This window comes from Amphiprion ocellaris, chromosome 15, assembly GCF_022539595.1.
Source record: "Amphiprion ocellaris isolate individual 3 ecotype Okinawa chromosome 15, ASM2253959v1, whole genome shotgun sequence".
Classification (NCBI taxonomy): Eukaryota; Metazoa; Chordata; class Actinopteri; family Pomacentridae; genus Amphiprion; species Amphiprion ocellaris.
The window spans coordinates 24,548,042-24,575,630 of record NC_072780.1 but is presented as its reverse complement, the minus strand read 5'-3'; the positions used below and the strand labels follow the sequence as shown (position 1 = coordinate 24,575,630).

Genomic DNA, 27,589 nt, shown 5'->3' with positions numbered 1-27,589 from the left:
TTTTGCTAACATTATTCATACAGTCCAAACACTGTCTTAGTCCGTTGGAGAAGTAAAAGAATTAAGTAGTACATGATGGCATAGAGAGTCTCAATGCCATCTTTATGTTGCTGTTTTTGTTTATTTGTTTGTTTGTTTGTTTTGGGGTTTTTGTTTTTGCTGTTCTTCTGTGCACCACCCAAAAGCTGTTAAAGTGTAATGACTTGTACTGAAAGCAAATGATGCTGCAAGTACCAGATCGAGATGCGAAAAATGCAACAGCAAAATGGTGAGCAGCATGGATGACATTAGTGCAACTACACAGTTAATGAAAAGGGTGTACTGAAATGGCAATGCATTGGGAGAGAATGGAATTTGATTTACAAAGTTTTTCACTTGAAGAAATGACATTTAAAGTTCAACTTCAACTTTTCCTTTCAGAAATAGTGTCTTCATTATCATACACTGTTAGATGTACTTTCTATAAAAGAAAATGCTTAAGTAACCCCTAGTCCATGCAAAATACATTTACAGTGACAGTGTTTCTAGAAAGATTAGTTGCTGTTCAAGACAGGTAAATATTAATATTTGTAAATCTGTTTTTTTTTTTTGTTTGTTTTGTTTTTTGGATAGAAAGTAAATACTCCAGCAATTCTGAAAGCCCCAAAAGAGAGGAAGCCCAGCAAGAAGGAAGGAGGAACTCCAGGGAAGTCATCCAGTCTACCAGCAATCCTCTACAGGTGAACACACAATTGCTTGAGAGATGCTAAGAAAAGAATTAAAGATAAAGGTTAATCCATAAAGTAATTGCAATAAAACCAGAGAGTGCTTGTTTTTGATATCATAAAATGCCAGAGACAGAAGTAGCATGCTTTACTGTTTAACCTTTTCAGACCACTTTGGATTAAGTGTGCATATTTGCATCTTTATTTATATACTAGTGCAAAATCAGATCAAGTTCATCAGATAGCCTTTTTAGATGCAGGGTGTGTGCCATGAGAGCATTTTTCCCCCTAAAGCCAGTGTATTTTTTCAACAGCTTGCTGTGGAAGCGCTGCATATTTGTGTTATGGTAAAAGTGTTGTCAGCATGATGAGGTGCTCAATGTTTGTGTCCTGGTCACAGAGTGAAAAATGTTCAACTTTTGGTAAAAGTCATTGGCACTATTCGTCGTCTAGTCACAGTAGAGAAGAGGCAGAACAGATACCACACCGACCAGCTGTTAAGTTAATGATGGTGGTCCCTGAATATTCATGCTTTTACAAAATGACATCTATAGACCACCACAATAATAATATGAAAAAGAATGCTTGAACAAACATGGGCCTACCACCACATTACTACTACAGATATTCCTTATCACAGCAACCAAAGCATCTCAACTGAAAAACCCTGTGTCTATAAAACACTCTCAAACACTCATAGTAGTGTGTTATAAGAAAAGCGGCTGAGTTTTTAATTGGCAAAAACGCAGCTTTAAATGACGCATTACTTTTTATTATTTTCTGTAGTGCTTGGTAGTGTTCCAAAATCTTGACTAAAAACCCTAATTACCAACGTTCACTCACATACATTGTAACATGATGTATTCCTACAGCTGCGGCATCTGTAAGAAAAACCAGGACCAGCATCTGCTGGTGTTATGTGACACATGCAAGCTTTACTACCACCTAGGCTGCCTGGAGCCACCACTGACACGAATGCCCAAGAAGACTAAAAACAGCTATTGGTAAGACACATGGAGACACTTGGGTGGTGGAGTTGTGGTGTTCGATTTACATGGGAAAGGTTTTGTGTAGGGCCACCTGAAGGAAATACGAGAAATGCGGGACCTCTCCAATCAACACTATGTAAAATGAACTATTAAACATAGAATTAATTTATTGTATGTATCTGTGCAATTAATTTATGCTGTTAAATTATTTAATGTTAATTATTGCATCCTCAAGGAACACAGTGGAGTTATGTGATGATTGGTGTACGTCTGTCTGTCTGCCTGTCTGTCTGCCTGTCTGTCTGTCTGTCTGTCTGTCTGTCTGTCTGTCTGTCTGTCTGTTAGCAACGTTACTCAAGAATGGATTTGGATGAAATTTTTCATTGAATGTCAGAAATGACACAAGGACCAATTGATTAGATTTTGGCAGTAATGCAGCTTATAGTATAGATCCATGGACCTGTTAAAGATTTTTGTATTGCGAGATAGTGGCACAGCATCAGTGTAACTATGACAACAAGTGAACTCTGCACCCTCTTGCCTGCTGACGACCCCATAAATGCGATCCTACTACAAATCAACCTCTGTGGACTTATCATGACTTATCTGTCGGAAATGATACAAGGGAACAATTGATTAAATTGTGGGTATGTTTCCGAGTCCCATCAATTCCCGCCACCAATTACATATTTAGGTCACACGATGCAGTATCCGTACGTAACACACATATAACACATGCCCATGCTCATCGCAGGGTAATTTTTTATTAAAGATTTCATTCGTTGGAAAAGATACAACTGAGCAACCTGGCCGGAGTACTGCTCTCTCTGAGTGCCTTTCTTCTTCAAAATTGTATCACCTCTCAATAATAGCATTATTTCCAAGTTGAAGAGTAGCATTTTTCCTCTCATAAACCTTCAAAAAGAAAAGGTTCAGAAAGCCTAAGTTGAATTTCAGTCCCCAGAATAGGATCTTACTACAACAGTAGCAAATGGCCCTGTGATCGCTGACACACTAGCAACAAAACCTGTGATCACTGAAAATAAATTGAGCACAGCTGTGATTATTAAGTCTACCTACATGAACATGGTTATAAAATTACCCGTGAACTTCAAAACCAACTCAGTTCTGGAACTATAGGCTGTATCTATCTGCTTGTCTGCATTATAGCTCTAGGTCGAAATGAACTGCCAGAACAATTGAAAATTTGACTGACTCTTCACAGAGAGGGAAAAGGATCCAGGAAGATTGGCGACCAAAAGTCAATGGAAACAAAGTTGCAGGAATAGACAGGAGGTACAAAACAAGGCTTAGTACCACCACTGCAGTCGTCGTCCTCCTAAAATGACCAACAGTCAATGCGCTGCATGCACATTTTAGTTTTGTAAAACGGATGTGTAACTGCTTTCGATTTTAGACACAGTGGTCATCAGTGGAAATCGGAGTTTCTGTGGCAGCTCATACAATAACATGACATGACATTCCATGACATTCTATGGAAAAAAACACAACTTTTTCTTGTTTTTGGCACAAAATTATAAGACAAAACTTTGCTAAAGAACATGAAGAGAAGCCTGTTGGATTTTAGGAGTACCGGTACATGTTTTTTGGGCTTAGGCTCTTTCATTTAAATATTATGATTCCTTCTCTCCCGAAGAGTTGGAAGGGTGCATCCTGCCAGTCATAATTTTAATAATTTAGCCTTCTACAATAATTTTAAAAAAGTGCAAGGTCCTTACAGTATGAACTATATAACCTTTCCGTCCAAGTCAATGCATAGCTGGTTTGGTAGCTATTGTAAATTATACTTACTTGAGGTATTATACATAAAATACTTAATTTGTATATTATGTGGTCATCAGAAGTTGACTGAGAAACAGACTCATGTCAAGGTTCTACCAACAGATGATTTGACTCTGACCCCTAGTTGAACTGTATTACTTTATACTGAGAAGTGTTAGTCTTTTTTGTTTTCAAGAATCGATGGGGCAAGTCAGGTATTTGTCATTTGTGTAAATAATCAGTGAATTTTGACCAAGGGACATTTTGATTTGATTTAATATTGTGAAAACACTACTACAAATTCACAAGAAGAAAACAAGTTCAGTCTGTCCTTTGTTTGTATGGCACTGTTTAGTAGATTTCCACAAGGTACCATTATATTGTCAGCAGTATTGTTTGGAAATGCGACTGCTACTTGCGTATTAATCTCAGAATAGTAATTGTGAATCCTGAAGCCAAAATGAACGCAGTTCATCCTTTGGAGGACATAAGTGTGTGTGTCAAATACCATAGCAGTTCATCCAATAGTTGTGGAGATATTTTACTCAGAACCTCAAGTGTAAACCTTATTATCGCACAAAGAAAGTCAGATGATTCTCCAGCAGGACTCTTCCTGTACTTGTGTGGAATGGCTAAAATTGTCAACAGCCTTTTCAGTGTGAACAAATTTTGGACATTATAGGCTTTATAAAGATTATCCAAGTATTCCCTTTCCTTTGTGCACCTGCTGTTTACAATTTATATCTGTTTATGAAAGATAATCATTGATAAATGAACTGAGTCTAATTTTGAAGTTTGGATTCTGACAAAATATTAAGATGATAAGATTAATTCCACATTTATGTGTGTGTCCTAAGTATTGAGCTGGAATTGGGATGTATGGGAAACAGCTAGTCTGGCTATGTCTTATTGTTTACCCCCTTGTTAGATACCCAGCTGCTAAAACAACAGAATTTCCCTCAGGGGATTAATAAAGTCTGTCTAAGTTTAAGTCAAAATGTTCCAAAAGTAGAAAAAAAATTTTGTTAGTAATTTTGCAATTCTTACTCATCATCAGTAAAAGTTAGATTACTTTTTACCCTTTTAAGGACAAATGGTACAAAAGAACAGTTTAGTTTTGTCTAACATTAAGCAACATTTCAATTTACAAAGAAAATCATCAAATCAGTTAAACATATTGGTTAATAGAATTTCTGCAGTTTAGTAATCAGTCCTATTTTGTGTGTTTTTCAGGCTTTTATTAGAAAGAGCCGTAAAACTTTTTGTTGTTCTTGTTGTTTTTTTACAGTTAAGGATAAAGATTTGGGTCTGTGATAATAAAATCAATACACTTCAGTGAAAGAAGTTCTCTTCCTTCTCCTCAGGCAATGCTCTGAGTGTGACCAGGCCAGCAGCGATGAAGCTGATATCGCCATGGAGACCTTACCTGATGGGACCAAGAGGTCCCGAAGACAGATCAAAGGACCAATCAAATTCATCCCACAGGAGATGTCGCCAGAGCCCAAGAAACATCAAGTGAGAGGCGCGGTGTGTACATTCACACTGGAAATTATTTAAAACTGCTTATGTTTCAACTAAAATTAATGAAAAGTTTGTATGCTCTCCTCCTCCACACTAAGACTTACACAGTACTTCATGTGTCACTATTGGCTAATTGCTAGATCCTTATTGATTACAAATAATTAACTTGAGTTCTCATTAGTCTCATGTTCTTCTTAAGGTTATCGCAAAGTTCCACAAGGTAATAGCATGTTCCCTTGAGCACAAAATCAACATTTCTTATAGAGGACAGTGTAACTATGTACAACAATCTGGAGTAAAACACGACAGATTTAGATTTGTACTTGGTGGAGCTTAAGTGGGATGCCTAAACTCAAAATGTGCTATCATTTTATCTACTGAGAGGCAACAGACAATAGCAGGAAGGAAAGAGCCTGGGGGAAATGCTATAACCAAAAGGATTCCAAATGGGATGTTTTAAAATTAGCGTGTTTGCAATGTCACACTCCCCAAAACCCCACCAATCTTTTGAATGAAGACTTTACCTTTGTTTTTTGATCTGACTTGATTTGATTTGGTTTATATTTATGTATTTACTTACTTCATTATTCAGGAGGACAGCCTAGTAGTTCTAAAGCTGTTTGAGAAAATAGACTTAAAGATGTGAGATTGAAACCTGAAACCCAAGCAAGACTGTTAAATCTCAGCCTGTAGCTCACTCAAGTAAATCGATGTTGTGTGTACAGTAAATGTTTCTGTAGTTTGTGTGTGGCTTATGTAAGGCATAGTTAATCAAATCAAGTATATATCTTACAAACTTAAACAAGAAAAAGTCAGAATTAAGGAACCATATGTCATACACACATCTAGTCAATCACAGCATGAATTGACAAAGAATGTATTATTCTCACTTCCTTAAAGTAGCAGAAATGGTCAGACACAGCCCTTTAATCCAAAGGCAGAATGTCAGAAATGTGCAGCTGGTTCCCAATGTCAGTAGGCCAACAAACAAGCGCTTCTGAAGGAGGCTCAAAGGCCAATTCGTGGTTCTGCATGGCTCTGCTCATACTTCAATATAGGCCTGCTAGTTGACTAAAATGTCACCAGTTTTAAAAAATGGAGACTTCCCTCAGTGTTTGGGCTCTGTTGATGAAAGCCAGTACAAGCAAAGCTCCTCTAAAGTCTGGCAACAACTACTTGAATTGATCGATTCAATGACCGATAATTTGCTCATAGAGTCTCTCCTCATATTAAACATTTGTTTTAAGCAATTGCTTGTTGTTCTGGCACATATTTTTACTTAGGTAAAGGATCTGAGTACTTCTCCACGTAAATGTATGATTTAATAAGTTACCGTCTTTCACAGCTACAGTCTGGCTGCACATACCCTTTGAACAAGTAGTGATGTAGGCTAGTGGGTTTGCCGTGTGAAGTCAGTTTGTCCCGATGTGTGAGAGAAGATACAGTAACAGCAAAGTGTTGCTATGAGAACAAAAAAGTTACTTCAGTCATCTGTAACAAGCTTTCATGAGCAGAATAGTTACTAAAGTGATGATGGTCTTTTATCCTGGTTACATATTCTTGTTTACTCAATCTACTTCACCGTAGCAATAGCAGTGTTCAGTCCTGTCCTCGTAAAGTGTTTTGTAGCAGGATTTTATTATTTCAGATCATTTTTTACAAGACAGGCACCTAATATGTGCTGTCCACCTGCTAATTAAACACCTTAGCAATGGGTGACAAGGTTAACTGAGAAAAATGCTAAATGGTTTATTAAGACAAATGCATGAGGAGATGGAAAGACACGCAGGCACTAATGGCACAAATATATGGTGGGTGCTTGTGGTGCACCATTGTATAAAGTAGCGCAAGTCAAATTTGCTGAGGCACCAATAAGCAGAATTGAAATAAGATTTCTTAAATTAATGGAAAAACAGTAAATTGTCTTGAACCTAACATTTTTTTTGTACTTAATCTTTTTGTATCAAAGATGGGATTTCATTGACTTGATGTAAATCATCCCTTTTTTGTGTTTTTCATTTTCGGTGTCGTCTCAACATCTAGTTGCTGTTCCTGCTATTGGTAAAAGGATGCGGTCCTAATTGGTTTAGATGCCCTACCATGCATTTTGTCAGCGTCTCGGACACACATCCACATGTTTGAGGAGACATGGACTTATCAAGTGTAGATATTAGATTTGATAACAAACTTTGGCACAAAGTTATGCACAATACTAAGCCTGTGTCACAGAAGTGTAAAACTGTCACTAACCACCAACCTTTTATCCCACTTCTGGTAATTTTCATTGCCGTGTTTTATCTTATTATACAGGTCAAACATCTGCTAAAATGCATATGTAAAGTGATCACAAGGTGATCACAAGTAGCAAATGTCAATCTACACAATCTAATATATGCAGGCAGGAGATTAAAATACTGAATAATCCAAGTTGGAGAACTTCCTTTTTTCTTGGACACATGACATCAATAAAAGCAAATAAATCACTAAAAGGGAGCACACAACTAACGTAAAATGAAGTTAAAAAGACAGCATCCATTCACTTCTTAGGAGATCTTTTCCTATGAAACAAGCTAAACAATGTATATTTGCTTGTGTGTCATTTTCTATGGTTTAACAATTATTTCAATTATATTTACATAGCCCAATATTGCAAATTTCTCTCAAGCAGGGTTACAACCTGCACAGCATAAACACCTTATGTTTGTAGACCCTTAATTCTGGATAAGCAGCTTATGAGAGATCCTCCTTCCAGTCTTGCATGCTTGAATAATATTTTATTATAACTACAAAATATATTCTCTTAGCTTTCAAAGCAGTCTGTGCTACCATGGTGCCAATTTTGTGTCACTGTTGTCATAGTCTGATTCATCTGATACAGGTTGCAGGTATAAGCCTACTATCTCTTGGCCGATTATCTCAGTCATTATCTCAGTCATGAGTGAACATTGAAGCTACGTCCTTCACTTAGTCCCACCCACAATGACTGTGACTGGTTTAAAGAAATACTAACAATCCAGAGTGTTTTACCCTTAGAGGGGAATTCACCCAGACCATTGTGTTCTACAGGCTGGGTTAGCAAAATGAAACTACTGTTTCCATAACTTATGTGGCTGTTTCATTGCTACTTATTGTCTTTGGCCATAAAACAGCAGCATTTTGTGGACTGTATCAGCTTGTGGTGTAACATTTTGTGTCAGCTGTGAGTGAGAACAGAAACATCCCTCCACCTCTCACTGGACCCTACTTATCTGAGGTGGCCATGCTCTGATTCTGATTCGATACAGAGCTGCCTATCCATTCCCTCAAGAAACGCTCCAGATTGATATCTGACAGCTTGGTGGCAGAGGGATGGCATGGTGTCTTTTACTACCCTTTTGTCTTCCCACTGTCAGTATGTAACCCAGTGCCTCTCACCTAGGACTCTAGGGAATTTTCCTCTTGTGACCATAGATACTCATAGAACAGCCAATACCACTGACTGCAGTCTCTGTTACAAACAGACAAAGGAACAAAGAAAAGGAGGGTGTCTCAGCCACTTCTCCGCACTCTGCACTCTATCTGTCTGGGAAATAGTGGAGTGTTGGAGCACAGTGGCAGTCTGGGTTAATGTGTTTTTCTGTTCAGGTTTGGAAACCCTGGGCCTAGACATCTGCCGAGGACCCTGCTGGAGCTCTCAGGGATTAAGCAGCCTTCTGATTTTTCTCGCAGCCACAGCCGCTTGGGTGAAGCACTTCAGTGCAGCATTTATCTTCAAATGCAAGGCGTGCAATGGCAGCTGCTAAAAGGACCATGCTTTGCATTTTTAATGCTTTTAGCAGGGCACCCAAGCGCTGGCACTTCTCTAAGGCCATGTTTCAATTTATCAAGACTGTTTAATCGACCTCCTGCTGGCTTTGTGTGTGTGTGCGTGCGTGCGCATGCACGTGCGCATATGTGTGTGAGTGTGTGTCTGTATGTGTTTCTGTGTGTTCATATGTCAGGGAAGAGCATACTGTGTGTGCTTGCACATACACTCTTACCTTTGGCCAAATGGGCTAGCATAGTTCAGTGGTACCTTGATGAAGCAGAGAGATGATGCTGCTATTCACAGTTTGTAGTAGGTAGTGTCTGCTGGAGGAAAACCTTTTAATGTCAGCCTGTGAGCCCTGTTTAATTTCGCATGTACGGAATGTCGCAGTTGTAAACCAACAAAGCACTCAGAGAGTGCAGTATGCCGCCAAGGCTGCTCAGTCATTGTATGATTTCCGACGGATAAGTCCCAATAAGCGGTGGATTTGTAGTAGGATCGCAATCGTGATCGTCAGTAGACAGCTGACATAGTGTTCACTTGTCGTCATAGTTACAGTCCCGCCGTGACGCTGTCTCGCAATGATACAGAAATCTTTTTAAAAATCCATGAATCAAGACTATAAGCCGCATCACTGCCAAAATCTAATCAGGTGGTCCTTGTGTCATTTTGGACCTTCCCTGAAAATTTCATCCAAATCTGTTATTCCGTTTTTGAGTAACGTTGCACACAGAAAGACAGACAAACAGACAAATGTACACCGATTGTCACTGAACTCTGCTGTATTCCTTGGCGGAGTAATTAATGCTCCATTCTACAGTTTGTCTGATTTAACACTGCCCAACTTAAAATCGAGACTGTGAAAAACTAGTTCAAACTAAGCTTAATGCAAGGGCAGTTCATGAACACACACTGGCTCTGTAGCGTTGGACGCAACCAGAATTTCCTGTAGCTAGTTTGTTCTGTCAGCAGGTTTGAAATGTAAATACACCACAGGTTGTACAGACAGGTGCTTGTGTGTTACCTCAGAGAATACATGCAGTAGAGCTCAATCCTGTTAGAGTTACATAGTTCATACAGAGCAAATATTGCCAGACTTTATTTAAATTGACACCTTGCCGTATAGGATTCTCCTAATTTCTTCGGCTGTTGTTAGTTGTTCAAAACAAGATATAGAAAAGTAAAAGGGAGGGAATAGTTTTACAGGGTATATGTTTTAATTTGATGCAATGATATCCCTATTTTGTACCCTTAAAGCATATTAAGGAGAAATGTCAAGGGATTCAAGAGGCTAACTGAAGGTGGTGATAAAATACTCCCACTAATGGGATATGGTTTGCTGCTGCTGGCAACTCACCACAGTGCTAACATTAAAACCTTACACATAAACATATGCCATTAATCAGCCGAAAATTGTGAAATTAAGTTAATATGTCTTGTTATTACCACTTCTTATGCTCTGTTAATTTCTTTAATCCTGTGTGAAATGATTCATGCTTGTTAAAGATGCACTGATGTACTTAATTAAAAGATTGATTTTGCCTGGGACTTATAAACTGCCCACAGCTTTAATTTCTTCACCTGAGCAGAGCCTGAGATTAGCTTTGCTGTACTGAGTGTTTTTTAGCTGATCCAGCTACTGAACTTCACTCTGTTCTCCCTGGCCTTATAGATTGCTTTACCGGCAGTATTTTAAAACAGAAATTATTGAAAAATTTTTGGCCTTTTGTTTGACGCTGCAGTTGCAGGAGAAATGGAGGTCTGAAGGAGCCAATTGGCAGCATTCTTGGAGTTAGCAGTCTTAATGATAAGTGCTCCATCTGGTGAGTAGTGGTGAGCCAAAGGCGACAGATGGAATTGTTTTCACAATCTGTTTAAATATGTTGTCGATTTTTCTTCCCATTTAAACCTTCCCCAGCATCAGACACTCGCTGGCTGGCAACAAGAAGGAGATGTTTGATTTGTATTTCCTTTCATGCTGTATTAAGCCACCTGTAAGAAGGGATCACATTTCAGGCCTGTGAAGTAGATGGGTATTGTCCTGTGTCCATCCAGTGCTGTTTTCCCTTGCACAGAAAGAATGTGATCGGTGTTCTGGCATGTTCAGCAGTCATTTTCATTGTCACAGCATGACTATGTGGTAAATATTATTGGTGCTGTGAGTCAAGTTGCCTTAATGTGTAGTTTGTGAGGAGACTAGTGGTTAGGAAGTAGTGTCCCACAGTGAGGGGCGTTGTTATAATGTGGGGGGCATTGTGCTGACATAGAGGGTACTTCTCAGCCTCACCAAAAACATGCATTATTTTTCAACATCGTTTCCTTTCACTTCAATGCACTTGGTACACTGATGTTCAAACTTTACTATACTTTTGCAGAAGAAGGTCACATCTTGAGCCTCCAGATACTCTTCAACAGCATGGATGACTTCATAATTACTCTTAAAATGATGACTATGCAAGTGGGATTTCAATTTGGGAAACAGAAGTCAGACTTTGATTAAGGTGTATGGGGCAAAATTTCAAAGCCCCCAATCTATGGGGCATGAGGGAGTCACTTTACCCCCTTTTCGATAGAGCTGGTTCCAGTTTGAGTTTGGAGCCAGTGCCTGACTTGGCATCGTTTTTTTGTGTTTCCATCAGCTGAGCACCGGCTTCAGGCTCCAAAAACTGGAGCTTTTTGGGCACCAACTTGTTGCTGGGCCAGAGTTGAGAACAGAGTATGTCACGGGCTGGGTTACGGTGACCGACGATCAACGGTGAAAACACAGAACCACCATTTTTAAACAGCCGAGCGAGTAGTAGTAGTAGTATTAGTGTTTGGTGGCTGTGTTCTGAAAACCGGTAAATATAGACACCAAATCCAAGCAGCAGCGGTCTGAGGAGGAGACCCAGTGCTTCCTAGCTGTTAGGATGACCGTTTTGCGGTTGGATAAAACAGGAGGCTTGGGGCGAGATACGATGCAAGTCAACCTGGCGTTTCTTCACCAACATTGACATTAAAAGAACACAAACGGCAAAGGTGGTTAACTGGTGTGTTGTGGCACTCCTTTCCTCTCTCCCCGCTCTCACTCAACTGCCAGTTGTTAAAGGTTATCCAAAATAATCAAACACAAGAATTTCAGAAAAATACAATATAGCTTTAATTTTAACTATGATAACAAACATTAAAATTGGATATCCATTTCCTAAAAATGACTACCAACATCCTCATCACGCAATATATTTATTTTATCACCTGAAGAGATTTCTTCTAACCCTTTCCTCACCTACACTTGGTTCCTCCCGGAACCTTTATAAAGATGTTCCAGCACATGGGAACTCTTTTAGCTGGAACACTTGCGGTGACAAAAGAGAGGTGAGTCATGCCAAACTTTTCAATTTATACATTCTTAAAATAATGCCCCATACCCACTTCAACAGGCATTCAGTTATAAATTAAGTCCAGTCACTTAATCATTGTACTAAAACTGTTATTTTCTTTCTTGTCGGCCTCACCAGGGTTTTCACCCAATGTTGCAAGGAGAAGCCACCAAACAGCACATGCCTGCACATGCCAGCCTCAAAACCACACTCATTAAACCCATAAAAACAGTCATTGTCTTGTGTCCTATTGTATCTTGAATGTGAACTCCATATAGGTAATGAAGCTGGCCTTCATTACATTAGCACTGTGGTCTTCATATGAAATGCAGTCAAAGTTAGAGGGAGCGTCTCGGACCACGCCGGTGTTCAAAACGATCCAGCAGGAGATGGCTGCAGCCGGTACGAGTGGAGCCTCGACTAACTCCTCAACAAATTTAAAAAGCTCAAAAATGACTACACAGACTAGAAAAGGGAGCTTGGACGCAGCAGTTGTCACCCAAAAAGAGCCCACATTTTGACCGGCTGCATTCCGTGATTCAAACCAGGGCCCTGAAGGCAACAGCCGTGCTGGAGTTGATGCAGTCCGCCATACAGACCACTGATCCTGATCCTGGTAAGTTTTATTTCTCAAACTCCCTGCTGTTAGCCTATTATGAATATGCCTCCTACAACAGTCCCACGTTACGCCAGCTGACGTGGTCCGGACACAGGATCAGTGATCAGAGGTTGCCTATTGTTTGCTAACCAGTTAGCCGCTGCTAAGCTAACAAGCTATGAAACAACGTCTTATAAAACTTGAGAAAAGCAGCAGCAATATTTCATTACAAGACCTGTGTTCAAAACCTCCCACGTTACACAATGGTCCATTTCATCATATTACTGAACTATATAGTAATTTAAATTTCCCTTGAAGAACCAATAAACTGTTAACATTATCATTAATGCGAGTCTAAAACTGGTTCAAATTATCAAATTAACACAATGAAGTAAAGAGTACTGGTAACATGCAGCTATGTTTATAATTTCAAAGGATAATGTTGATTGTTCTGTATTTTTTTTGCTTTGCAGATGTGGAAATTCAGTGCATTCATTTGGTATACACAGATTTATTTGATGGTTTTTAGTTGCTCAAATAAAACAAGGCATTTAGCACTGTTGGAAATTATTACAGGTATTTTTTGTAACATTTTATAACATTGTATGGACAAATTAATTAATTAATGGAGAAAATTGTTTTAAATTACAGATGCTATCAACAACATTTCTTGTTCATTTTATTTAGTTGTCGGCCTTGGATGATGAGGTCCAGTTACCAGGACCGCTACTCTGCAGCTCACCGGTCCTGTCCTGCAGCTCATCCACGCCGTCCTCCGCTCAACAGACCAAATCAAGTAAGATCTGATTAGACTGTACAGACATCAACAGGATCAACACATTATCTTTTAATTAATCCTAAAATCACAAAATACAACATTTATTTTCAGTTAACTGTGTTCATGAATATAGAAAATAATTAGTGACAACTACTATGGTTTTGGGTGCTTTTATGCAGGAAAAAGGCAGTGGGATGCTACTGTGGATCTGCTGGAGTATCTGGGGAGGTCAGAGAAACGGTTCTTGGAACAGATCAGAAGACACCAAGACCTGGCCACTGCCATGCTCCAGAACATCCAGAGGACGGATGGAAATTCAAACACTTTGATTAGACTGATGGGATGCATGGTGTCGGTGCTGGAGCAACTGTCACAGAAATAAACTGCATTGTCCGCTACCTCTGCCTTTTTAGAAAAAAATGATTTTTTGTAAATTCTTTTCCTTCTTAGCTATTTAAGTTCACTTGTATTTTACTCTTGCGCTTTGGGTGAATAAAAATACATTTGTGATAAAAGATGCAAGTTTTGTCTATAATCTACAGAGACTTCATTCAGTGTTCAGTGCACACTTCTGTTGCACACATTTTGACAGATAATCGGTTGTGCTTTTCAAGCAGATTTCAGTCTGAAACATATCAGCAACATATGTAGTTTTTTTGTTGTTGTTGTTTTTACTGTCATACCAAGCTAGATAGATAAACTGCACTACTGCAGCAGATACATTACTGAAGTGTGCTTAAACAATGTGTATACATACACTGCTCACAAAAAGTTATTCATCTTTCAGGTGAAATTTATGGAAAATCTAAAAAGTTTTTAATATATCATGAAAGTAGGGCATTTAAGTAGAAGCATGCAATAGTGATTTCCTCATCTCACACAATTTATTGAAACAAAAGCTAACAACAGTAGTGGGTATATCACAATGAAAATGTCGATGTCTCATGACAGTTTGGACAGAACAGCAGCCTTCAGCTGAAATCCGGTACAACTGTGAGCTGACCTCTGCCTTGCAATTAGCCTTAAAACCATCTATAAAGATAAACATAGATATTATCAGCTTATTGCGTTTGATTAACCGCTATGTAGTTGATGCAAATGTAGTCGAGGCTAAGTAACTAAGCTAATGGTAACACACCACTACTAAGAAGACAGGTAGCTACTAACAGATTATTTGTTTCTGGATCGCAGTGTAGGCTTGCAAAGTCAGGAACGGCACTTGCATGTTTATGGTGCGCCAACGTTGCGGAATGGCTACGCATGCAGTGACATACTGACGTTTTACGGTGACGCAATGAAAAATTTAAGTAAATAATGAACAAAAATATAAATAGATTTAAATAAGTATATAAATAATGAAATAAACAAATATCAAATGGTGGTCCATCTGGTCTGTCCTTTGAGTAGAGCGCCAGAGCATGTCACCAATCCACTGGGACTGGTCCAACACCTTACTAAGTTAGTACTATGTTGGTTTATCCTTTAATTTGTGTATGTGTGTGTATTTATTTATATATATATATATATATATATATATTTATATATATATATAAAACCCATTGACAAGTGTACAGCATTGATCATGTTGTTACAATGCAATATTGTGCTGGATATCCTTGAGTCCTGGCATTAATGTAGATGTTACTTTGATACGTAATATCCAGCTAAATATACTTCCAGACCAAGCACAGTCCCTGGTGACAGAGTGCAAGATTGCTGTCACATCATTTGTCATTTAGCACTCCTTGAATGCAGGATTCTGGCCCTGCAGGATAATGTGCTCAACCAAACTGCAACACTTCCCGTTTCAACGTGACACAAAAAAGTAAAACTTTGTGATAGAGATGTTAAAGATAAATTTAGACTATTTGAATGTTTTTTGTTAAAATGTAAAAAAAAAAAAAAAAAAAAAAGTCCAAAGTCATTCATGCCCAATAGGCAAGTGTAAAGCCTTTATTTGTCACAGTATTCATACTATCAAACATTTTGTATAACTGCCATTATCATCTTTCTGCATGTCACCACTGGGATTATGTTCCGTTCCTCTTTGTGACAATCTCTTGGTCTTTTAGGTTGAAAGTCTTCCTTGGAAACATTCACTTATCAGTTTCTCCACAGATTTTGGATAGGATTCAGGACTGGACTCTAGCTGAGACCCTCCAACATGTTGCTGTGGTCCTCTGTTTTCATTTCATGATCACTTTGGCTTTATGTTTTAGACCATTGTCTTGTTGAAGGTCTAATACTTCCCATGGTCATTTTTTTTTACAGACTGCCTGATGCTTTTCATCAGAATCATAATATAGCTCTCTTTTCTCTTGATGCTGTTTACTTTAACAAGGCTGCCTGGCCCATCTGAAAAACATCCCCAAAGCATTGCATTCTCACTACCATGCTTAACCGTGATGATGGTGTTCTTGAATTTGATAGCTTCTCCTTTCTTTTGGCAGTGTTTGCAAAGGCAAGGTTTTTGTCTATCTTGGAGGAATGATGCTCTTCTTAGTCCATACAGACGAGCCTTGTGTCATGTCTGCTGGAGTGTCTGCCTTTACATGTTGGTTCCAACTCAAGCTCATTAAGCTGTTTGGTTTTAGCCATGTCTTGCAATTGACTAAGTGGCTAGAGAACTACTGCATAAGCTGAATCAGAATGCTCTAAAACTTGGTAGAAATTACCAGGACCATTGATTTAGAAACTGCATTTTCTCAACAACTGTTTTTTTGTTTGTTTGTTTTTTAGCAAAAATCCAAATATAAAATATAACAAAATACCAAAACATTAACATATTGACTGCAATGTCCTACTGTTGTTAATTGTGACTTGTTTGTGTCATTTCGGAGGAAAGTTTGTTTTAGCTATTCCAACTAACTGGAGGCAGACTAAAAAAAATATGGATACAGACAGCAGGTGTGTGCATCAGTTGTAAGGCAAAGATAAATAATGTATAATTTCATTTATTTCATATATTCATTTTATAGAGCAGAGGTCATACTGCAAACTTCATCCATATTTTACCATCTTTTTCAGAACAACTTACAAAACAACAATTGATTCCTTCTTCAGAACCAGATATTTTACAAAATTGTGGTTACTAAAATAATAACCTAACATTTAATTTTGTATAACCATTATATGGATTTTGTAATGTAAAAGAAGGTGTATTTGTGTTTCTTTTATTCATAAGTTGCAAATTTGTCGGCCAGTATTCAAGATTGGCTACAGTCATTTTAAAATGACACCATAAAACATAATGTTGGAGGTCCTAAAAGAAAACTGTAAACAGATTATGAATACAATTATTCAGTTGCATTTATTTCTTTTTTTTCCTATTTCCTTAAGGTTTTTGTTTTTGTTGTATTTTTCTTTTGTGACGTTATCTTGCATTGCATTTGCCTGTATGAACTAACAGTAATTGTGTTAATTGAGGCAAATATTTGTGTTTCAAAGAGAACCAGAGGGCAGAAGAGGAAGCGAGTTCCAATTTGTGAAGACAGAGAAGATAAAATTGAGGTTCGTCACTTCGCTCTACTGCACCAAACCACTGCTATTGTTCCAGCTTCCATACTGCTGACATCACCCTCACCGCTGCCCTTCTACTCCGTTGTTATTTGCTTTGTTGACACAGTTTGCATGATTCAGTAATCTAGGTTTACAAGTTTTACCTTGTTCATATTGGTCAGTATCTCACGCTTTGAAGAAAACTGAATAATCATTAAAATGTTTCCTCTAAAGTTACTTAAATGAAGATTTTTAAATTTGGACTTTGGTGCTCACCAATGGTAAAATCCGAAAGAGACGGTGGCAGAAAACAGTGACACCTACTATACACCACACCTTTGAAAAGCAGACAAACTAACCTGAAGGATGCTAAAATTCTATGACAATTACACACAGAACAAAATGTATGTATGTACTGGCCTAGCTGTAATTATTTGTATATTGTATATTTACAAAAAAAAAAGGCTCTAGTGTACTTCCCGTCTCTCTCCAGTTTAAGGTTTTGTTCCTTTTTACGTCAGGGCTAGACCTATATAGCTAGAAACTATACAACTCTCATCTCTAATCAGCCATGTTTCCATAGGAACCACTACCAAGGGAACGTCGACAGCGCCAGTCTGCAGTGCAGAAAAAACCCAAGGCAGATGACACAAGGACTGAGTGCACAACCTGCAAAGGACCTGGCGACAATGAAAACCTTGTGAGGTGAGGGTGTGTGTGTGTGTGTGTGCGTGCGTGCGTGCATGCACATGTGCACAGGCTGCATACGAGCGTGCATTCTGAGGCAGCCATATCCTCCTGATGATTAAAGTTCAGTCTTCATTAGGCTCTGGCCGCCTGGGCTCTGCAGAATCAAGGGGCTGATGGTATCTTCTGCATAGGCCCCCTATATTGACCTGCCACATGTATTTGCACAGTTGATTAGGGCATAATGAATACCACAATTTATTTCACTCCGTTCTTGGGATTTCAGGTGTCAGGCATCTAATAAACAGGATTCTTCTTGCCATTGGAATTCTGTGCAAAAAAAATAGAAATGTAGTAATGTAGATTACAGCAGGCACCTTGTCAGCACATTGTCATATGATGAACTTCTTTCCTAAAAGTTGCCTCTATTTTCATCAGACTTCTCACTCAACAGAATTTCCTTCCTGAATTTGTTATTGCCTTTTTAAAACTTTCACCATCTTATTCCTACTTTAACCAGCTTATAAGTTATTTATTTTGAAATAAATTTTGGCTAGTTTCAACTGGTAGAATGGAAATTTTCAGCCTTTTTTTTTTTTGAAGGCTTGTTTGTACAATAGGCATTTATTCCTTTGTATTCCTTGTTTTGTCACTCATTTCCATTCCATTCAGCATCTGGCCTTGTCCGCTCCAGAGTTTATTTGTTGTTGAAGTAAACATTTTTTTTTTTTGTCTCTTGATGAATTCAGAAAAATGCATTTTGCAGCACTACTTCCATTACTACAACAATACCATGCCCACCGTTGTTCTTCAAGCTTGCAAGCTTTTTTCGTTTTTAAGAAATGCTAAAATTATTTTTGAAGAAATTCCCATCTACTTTCCTGTTTTTCTGTCATTGTTAAACTGCTGTCACTGAACTCAACATTTAATTTATATGTGTCAATTTAAAAATCATAAACCCACTAGAGCGTAAAAGATATTTAGTCAACCGCAAATAAAATGACAACTCTTTCAATAACTGGATAATTATTGAAGTTATTTTAAGCAAAAATATAGAATATTTTATAGTTTCAGCTTCCCTGATGTGAGGATTTGCTTCTTTTCTGTGTCTCTGCTTTAAATGCCAGTGGTGCATTCAACTACCTTTGCCATTTAAAAAAAAAAAAAAATGTGGGTAGCACAAATGGCCAAGTATACACACTTTTATTTTTTTTTTTATGAATGCATTCTTAAAAAGACAAACCTAGCTAAATGATGATGTAAGGTAAGTCATTTCGCTACCCGCTGTTCTCTACTGTTTTTGTCTGGATAATGTCAACTGACTTTGTGCATGTAGGCTTTTCTAGGCCATTTTTAATGCTGACTTTCATCTAGGAAGTTACCCTTTAAATGTGTTTTTCTTGTGCACTACTCCATGAGTAGTTTTTGTTAATAGGAAGCATAAAGAAAAAAAATCAGTGCAGAGTAAGATCTACACACAAAAATATGTAGATTTTTCATTAACAGAAATGCAGTGACATTTGTACTGCTTTTTAAAAATGATACTTTGCCCATGTTTGTGTTTGATTTATCGTGCTCCTGAGGCAGCGTTTGAATTTTAAGGGTTACTAGTCCGGGTGTGAGGTGTGCTGCCCTGACTCTTTCTATCTTTGCATTGCACAGGTTGTGAGAGCCGGGGCAGCCACCTCACCTCCCATAAAAACACGGGACAGATGACCGTTGGCTTAGAGACAGAGACAAATTGAGGCGTTTGAAGAATGGCGCTCGAGTCAGGCTGAAGAACAAGACCGTCATGCCATCCCACAACCACCTCTGATCCAAACTGGACCAGCAACTGTCCAACGAAAATTGAGCAGAACTGTCTGAATCTAAAACTTGGAACCCTAACTGCTGAAGCTGATAGAAGCCAGTGTGATTGTTAATAGTGTTGGACTCTTACCTGCTCTTAGACACTACCAGTAACTTGGTTGATTGCTTATGTGGTTAGCTGTGAATACAGTTGTCTCAATGCAAGTTTTGACCAAGTAAGAAATATTTGTGTATTATACAATTCATGTATTTTGGCAAGATACTACAACATCTCTCTTGGGCTACTCAGGTGGTGAACTCAAAGAGTTAAACAAAAATTAATAGAGACTGACTTAGGAGCTAGCCATTGAGCCAGTTGATAGAAGCAAATTTCATTTGTGAGATATTTGAGTCCCGGTAACTTTAAAGATCCCATGAAATTGTTTCATTACTTCTTTAACATGCTTTATTTCCTTTACAAACAAAATGTTATGGATATTAGACATTGAAGCATTTGTCAGATATGGGGTCCAAAAAGTTTTAATTTGATATGACAGGCAAGGTGGACAAGGTTGCTTTGTTTGAAATTCTTGATTACCAGTATATCATCTAATAAAACATGAACACCACTGAAATTGGTCTGTTTTCCACAAAAAAAAAAATCAGCTTTCTTGGAAGCCCAAGTTCCCATTTCATGGAGTCTTTAAGATTTTATTCAAATCGGGCTGTTGAGACGGAAAAATTTGTTGAAAGCTGGCAAGCCTTCTGAACTCTCACATGGCTTTTGTATTTGACGCTTTCACCCTGTAGGAAATACTTGCACTGTGGGAGCACAACCAAAAGCTGAGCATGCTTTAAACCTGATTCACCTTTTGCAACAGTTGATTTTTGCATCTTCTAGCTTTGTACTCCATCCCAGATATTCCTTTCTATGCCTCTAGGTACTCACCTGCAGTTAACATATATAGCAGTTCTTGTAGATTGTCAGACTCTCTTTTCTTTGGTTCTCAACTAGTGCTCTGCACTTTTGACTTCCCTGTATGACTTCTCATCAGTACTAATCGGTGTTATTGACTGAAGTCATCTGCCACTCAATCACCCTGAGCATTTCAGTGTAAATTTGGTTAATTACAGATATAGTTCAACCCAGGCTTTCCCAGACTTGAGTGTTGTGTTTTTTTTAAGGTATACAGAAAGCCAGAAGTATTAAGAAAAGTCATTGTTGTGTATCAGAAATGCCAACTGTTTCTAGTGTATCAAGTAAAGCGATAAAGTAATGCTAGCATAAAGTATTTGTAGTCCAAACTAGTGTAGTTATCAGTAATAGTACCTAAATAGTCCAAATGTCTTTAGCGTCCTTAGCTATTTAGAAGTCTTCCTTTGTCCTCATATCCTGAAGTGACAGTTAAGCTGACTCATCATCAGAAAGAAACCCAGCTTCATCTCCATGTCCCTGGTGGACCGTAGTGCTGTCAAAACAACAGCTGCTTGCTCTACTGTCAGGCCTTGTGACAAGTGTCATATTCTGCCCTCATATGTCACTCTGTTGCCTATCCAAGGCCCTATATGCATGATTTTGGGAACAGTCAGACCAATGCAGTTTCATGCTTTTTGCTCTCTTTGGTGTGCCAAGAAGTATCACCACACTTAATTGTCTTTAGCGATAAGATTTAGGTGAGGAATGACTTGTTGACACCTGACAGTCCTCTCCTTTCACTTACAGTCAGTCTCAAAGACTACGCGTCAGTTCTACAGTGCATGGTTATATGTATTTACCCAGATCTGTACAATAGATTATAACTGAATATAGGTGATGTGGTCTTGTAAAAATTTGAATGCCGGGTAGCTATGTAGTGTGATGATGTGTACAGTATTTATTGAAGAGGTCAAATTATGTCTTTTCATTTTGTGCCTACGTACTTGATTATACGTATATCATAAGCTTGTGTTGTGAACAGAGTTGAACTCTGATTTGTGATGTGATCATGAACCAATAACCAGATTTTTTTTTTGCCAAATATTTGTTTACATTTGTTTACAGATATGCTTTTAAGGGAATATTTCTTATAAATTGCGTTCTGTATTGCTATGATCCTGTTTGAAGTAAGAATGTGAATGTTGCTGCTGTTGTGTATGTGAAGTTTCTCAGCCTCTGGCCTATAGCTCTTGAAAATTAAGCGGAGCTTTAATAAACTCTTGACTTTTTCACCTTATTGCTGCAGTGATAAATGAGTGTCAGACAGCTAATTAATTGTTCTAAAGGTATGGCATCGGCGGTCCATTTGTGCGTGTAATACCCTCTGTCATCTGTGATTTATCACCTGGGAAGTGGCCTTCTTGTTGCATAGGGGGTGGCTCAGACGAAATGTTGCTTCTCAGCCCACATAGTGAATGTGAAGTCTCAACAGATCTGCTGGATTCTTTTATTGCAGTCACATGTAAAAATGTATATTGTAGCTGCTGATTCTCAGTATATTGATATTTTCCTTTATAGTGTTCAAACTATAGTGTATAGAACCAGAGCATTTTAAAAGCCCCTAGAGCATGGGACAATAAAGCCAACAGCCCAAAGAAACCAATAAAGCATTGAGTGGTACTAATAATGTAATTTTTGCATGTTTTGTGAACTACATGCACATTATTAAGGCACCTAATATATCTTCAATTTGCATATTGTGGATACATGCAATAGGGCTTTTTGTTGGCAGATGAGTAATAAGAAAATAAACAATTAGCCGTCATATGTTGGCAACAAGTCAAAAAAAAAAAAGGCCACTGAAAACAACACTAAAACTAGCACCAACTGAGGAGCATGATTGTGCTCAGTAAATTTCGTGGCATTTTAGTATTTTTATTTTTAGGAAGCATTACTTAATGAGAAATCTGCATAAGACAGATACGTGGCTGAGGTTGGTGCTTGGCAGAAGTGTTCCTAGGCGAGCATTTCCATCAACAAAAAGACTGCAAATGTACATTTGAAGCATTTTGCTAACAATTGGAGTCCCAGAGGACCCGAAGCACAAACCATTACACGATCAGTGAGCATATCTTGCTTAAAAATGAAAAACAATGATGAAGGTCTGCAGAATACAAACAAATTACCTACCACCCATCTGCACATCTTGTCTACTTATGAGCAATATGCATAACTGACTCATATCGCAATCGGGCTGAAGTAAATACTTACAATAAGATGCTAAAAGCTAGAAGGTAAACAATTTCAGGATCTTGTTTAGTTTTCCCTGAGCTACATTTGTCTCTTGTTATGGTAGTGCAGCAGTTCTGCTGCAAATTTATTGAAATACAGGTTGATTGTCAAGGTGCCATCCAAGTTCCACTTACCCAGAACAGAGCTAGTCCTAGAACCAGAACCTTTGTGGTTGGAAAGAAGTGGGATGGCCAGAATGTAAAAAATGCCTTCATCGTCTTTGAAACAAAACTGTGCTTAAACAGTTAATTGCAGTCTGACGCTTATATCTCCAATTAAATTTTGTACATACAATAAATATAACTTTTTTCTCTTTGATAGTATAAAAAATACCCATACATCTGAGATGTATTTATCAGTTTTTCTGCTTTCTTATGTGCTCACAATACATCTGGTATTAATCAATATTTCCTGGTGTGACTGTAATCTAGGAGGGGCTCGGGGATGACGTCAGTGTAAAAGTAACCTGAAGGACAGTGACCCAAAGCACGTTTCAACAATAGGCTTCGACAGCACAAGATGCAGCTATGGTAACTTTTGTCAAATTGCTAGTGGCTCTTGAGATATAAAATAATTTGAGACAAACCAATACTGCCATCCCTGTTGTGTAAAAAGTTACCATTAAATTTCTAAACATAGCGTAATAAAGAAACTTTTACTTGAGGTGGATTTCAATTCAATTCAATTCAATTTTATTTATATAGCACCAATTACAGTCAAATTGTCTCGAGACGCTTTACAGAACCCATATGCCTGACCCCCAGAGCAAGCCAAAAGGCGACAGTGGCAAGGAAAACACCCTTTTAACAGGGAAAAAAACCTCGAGCAGAACCTGGCTCTAATGTGGGGGAACCCATCTGCCTGCTGGCCGGGCGGGTTGAGAGGGACAGAAGAGGTAGAGAGGTAGAGATTGAGGGGTAGAGGTAGAGATAGAGGGATACAGATAGAGGGGTAGAGATAGAGAGGTGGGGGGTGGGACACAAGGACCATAAAACACAGCCACACATCTGAAGCATCCAGCATCCAGCTCTGGGACCAGGGACACTCGGAGAAAGGACACAGAAAGAAACAGAGTGAATGTAATGCAATAATGGTATATATAGTAAATACATAGGTAGTTAGAGAAGGGCTCAGTGCATCAAGAGATGCGCAGCCTCTGTTCTTTACACAACAGCTGAAAGAAAACAGACGTTTTGGTTTTGATAATGGTGGCAGGATCAATTCATGGAACCTCTATGAGATCTAACCAACTCACCATGGTGAACCTGTAGCTGCCCCAGTCACTGTAAGATGTAAAAACAACCAGCAAACCAGAGATCAACTTGGCTATAGCTGGTTTTTGGTTAGAGGATGAGAGTGAAGCTCAGATGCAGGAAGGAGGGGGGGGGGATAAAGAGAGAGAAAAGCGAGCAGGGAGGTTCTGGAAAGCAGTAACCTTTCTGATGATGAGTGCATTTTCCATTACTGCTCTGACACTACGTCTGGAGAGATGATTTAATGGCGGCATTTTGTTTTTGCTGACTTCACCTTTTTCCCCCTATTAAAAAGACAACACAAGAGTTGGGACTGGGGCTGTGTGGGAAGTAGGGCCAAGCAGCTAAAATCTATTACTCCCAAGCTTCTTCCTCTGTCTCTTCATCCCTCTGATTCAGACACTGTGTTGGTCCACTCAAATGCTCCCTGAGGTACTCGCTCTTCCTTGTCCTCCCTCTTAACTGGTTTATTTCACCACCATTGTTGACTCCACTATTTGCCTCCTTCTCATTTTTAATTATTACACCCTCAACATGAACCTTATGGCTGCCTTGTATATGAACTGGCTATCTAATCTAGGCCTATTTCTGCAGCAAATTTGTGACCAGGTCAGATGCTACAGGTTTTGAGTTTGTCCTGCAGAGGTGAGTCCTTCTATGTTGTTAGGATGAACTCTATTCTGGTGTGGTAACCAGTTTACTGAGGCCCCCTGCTGGAAAATATTAAAAAGTTCAGTCACAAACCAAGCACCAGGTCAGAGTAGTAGAGATTACTCCTATTCCCTTCCTCTCCCAATTGTGAATGAGTTGTGTTCCGATAGGCTAATAAAGGTAACTGCTCTGACTGGGCTTTTTCCATAGGTACGACTTAGCAGTCAATTCATTACTTCTTCTAAAACAATGGCTCTTTTATAATGTTGCAGTGACCCAACAGTAGATCAAAAAGTAGGAGGCTCACCAAGTACAATAATCCACTCCTTTCTATGGAAAGACAGTGGTGCACTTTGTCATGAATGAGAGTCGATGGCTGAGTGCTTTGTGTCATATTGATTTTTGTCACGTGGTCGCCCCCAACATAATTGCATTACCCACTTGTGATAAATTCACTACCTTGCTTCAGCCATTCAAGCTCAAATACTAGAGTTGTTGCAGAGAAAAGACATTTTTAGGCCACAGACCCAACTGTCAATACATGGACCCATGACTGGGTACAAAGTAGTTGGGAAGCAACAAGCATCAATACCCCTACAAGTTCTGCATCTTGTTATTAATGAGCCTGGTTAATTTCTGTCATTCTGATTTTATATCTTTGTTTTTCTATAGTACTCCTTTTGAGGTTCAGTCACAGTGAAGCTATTAAGAATATCCAAGCAAAATGTTAGCTACTATATTAACATTTTACACAAGCCTTTGTTGCATTTTAAAGAAGAAATTATCTCTTGTAACAATGAACAGCTGAATTCAAGAAAAACAAAACACAGCCATGCTGAGTTCACCCAGGGCTACAGGGTTGGGCCAGTAGCTTATACAACCCCTGGCAGAAGTTATGGAATCACCAGTCTTGGAGGATGTTCCTGCAGTTGTTTAATTTTGTAGAAAAAAAAGCAGATCATAGACATGCCACAAAACTAAAGTCATTTAAAATGGCAACTTTCTGGATTTAAGAAACACTAAAATAAATCAAGAAAAAAAATTGTGGTAGTCAATAACAATTGCTTTTGTAGATCAAGTGGAGGGAAAAAACTATGGAATCACTCAATTCTGAGGAAAAAATTATGGAATCATGAACAATAAAAAAACAAAAAAACACTACAACACACCACTACTACTTTGTTGCACCACTGGCTCTGGCTTTTCTTACAGCTTGCAGTCTCTGAGGCATGGACTTAACGAGGGACAAACAGTTTTCTTCATCAGTCTGGCTCCAACTTTCTCTGATTGCTGTTGCCAGATCAGCTTTGCAGGTTGGAGCCTTGTCATGGACAATTTTCTTCAATTTCCACCAGAGATTTTCAACTGGATGGAGATCCGGACTATCTGCAGGCCATTTAATTGACCTTATGTGTCTTTGTTCAAGGAAAGTTTTCATTGTTTTTGCTCTATGGCATGATGCATTATCATCTTGAAAAATGATGTCATCATCCCCAAACATCCTTTCAATTGATGGAATAAGAAAAGTGTCCAAAATGTCAATGTACACTTGTGCATTTATTGAAGATGTGATGACAGCCATCTCCCCAGGGCCTTTACCTGACATGCAGCCCCATATCATCAATGACTGGAAATTTACATGTCTTCTTCATGCAGTCATCTTCATAAATCTCATTGGAACAGCACCAAACTAAAGCTCCAGCATCATCACTTTGCCCAGAGCAGATTCATCACTGAATATGACTTTCATCCAGTCATCCACAGTCCACCATTGCTTTTCCTTATAGCCCATTGTAACCTTGTTTTGTTCTGTTCAGGTGTTAGTGATGGCTTTCATTTAGCTTTTCTGTATTTAATCCCATTTCCTTTAATCTGTTTTTTACAGTTTGGTCACAGACATTGACTGCAGTTTCCGCCCTTTTGTTCCATATTTGTTTTGCTGTGCATTTTCTGTTTTCAAGACATATTGCTTTATGCTTTCTGTCTTGATGCTTTGATGTCTTCCTTGGTCTACCAGTATGCTTGCCTTTTACAACCTTCCCATGTTGTTTGTACTTGGTCCAGATTTTAGACACAGCTGACTGTGAACAACCAACATCTTTTGCAACATTCTGTGATGATTTACCTTCTTTAAGAAATGTGATAATCCTCTCCTTTGTTTCAATTGATATCTCTGGTGTTGGAGCCATGATTCATGTCAACTTGGTACAACAGCTCTCAAAGGTGTGAACTCCTTTTTAACTGCAGACTAATGAGCCAATTTAATCTGATGCAGGTGTTAGTTTTGGAAATGGAAATTTACAAGGTGATTCCATAATTTTTTCCTCAGAATTGAGTGTTTCCATAATTTTTCCCTCTGCTTGATGTACAAAAGCAACTGTTATTGACTACCACAGTTTTTTTTCTTGATTTCCTTTAGTGTTTCTTAAATCCAGAAAGTTGCCATTTTAAATGACTTCAGTTTTGTGGTATGTCTGTGATCTGCTTTTTTTCTGTAACATTAAACAACTGAAGGAACATCCTCCAAGACTGGTGATTCCATAATTTTTGGGTTGTAGTAGATGATCTTAACAAGCAATGCTACAGAATGTGTTTATTCATTAGTATACAAAACTTGTTTCAGCATAATTGGTACATGTTTGTCATGGTTAAGGTTATCCTATTTTGGACAAAAAGGAAACAGTGTTATTAGCTCTTTGAGCTGCAACACTCAAAGGCAAGTGCAGCTTGTTTAGCCACCTCTTAAGAACAAGACAGCAACAAAAGACATACGTTATGGAATGTTTTTAAAAGAGTAAGTTAAAATGCATGCTAAAAAACAAAATAAATTAAAGAGGGAAAAAAGCTGAAGCAAAGCTGCAACAACTTCAAGCAATCATTGAGCGAGACTGAGGCATCATTTATAATGAGAATGAATTTTTTCTTAATACGGAACCCCAAAACCCACCAGTAGTTTTGAAGTCTCTTAAAAAATCACTAAAATGGC

At 38.5% G+C, this 27,589-nt stretch overlaps 1 protein-coding gene across 9 annotated transcripts in view; it reads left to right on the top strand.

The window, feature by feature from the left end:
- The window catches only part of phf14 (PHD finger protein 14), a 144,624-nt gene that overhangs the window by 53,089 nt on the left and 63,946 nt on the right, over nucleotides 1–27,589 (top strand). For 5 of the 9 annotated variants that reach the window (XM_035952771.2, XM_035952769.2, XM_035952773.2 and 2 more), the window contains 5 exons: nucleotides 613–719; nucleotides 1,577–1,708; nucleotides 4,840–5,002; nucleotides 16,966–17,028; nucleotides 17,600–17,721. In XM_035952771.2, the coding sequence (XP_035808664.1) occupies nucleotides 613–719; nucleotides 1,577–1,708; nucleotides 4,840–5,002; nucleotides 16,966–17,028; nucleotides 17,600–17,721 (587 nt within the window). Of the gene's footprint in view, nucleotides 1–612; nucleotides 720–1,576; nucleotides 1,709–4,839; nucleotides 5,003–8,620; nucleotides 12,378–16,965; nucleotides 17,029–17,599; nucleotides 17,722–19,365; nucleotides 21,705–27,589 lie in introns of those variants that run through there. The other 4 variants (XM_035952774.2, XM_035952770.2, XM_035952775.2 and 1 more) reach the window with 4 other exon arrangements.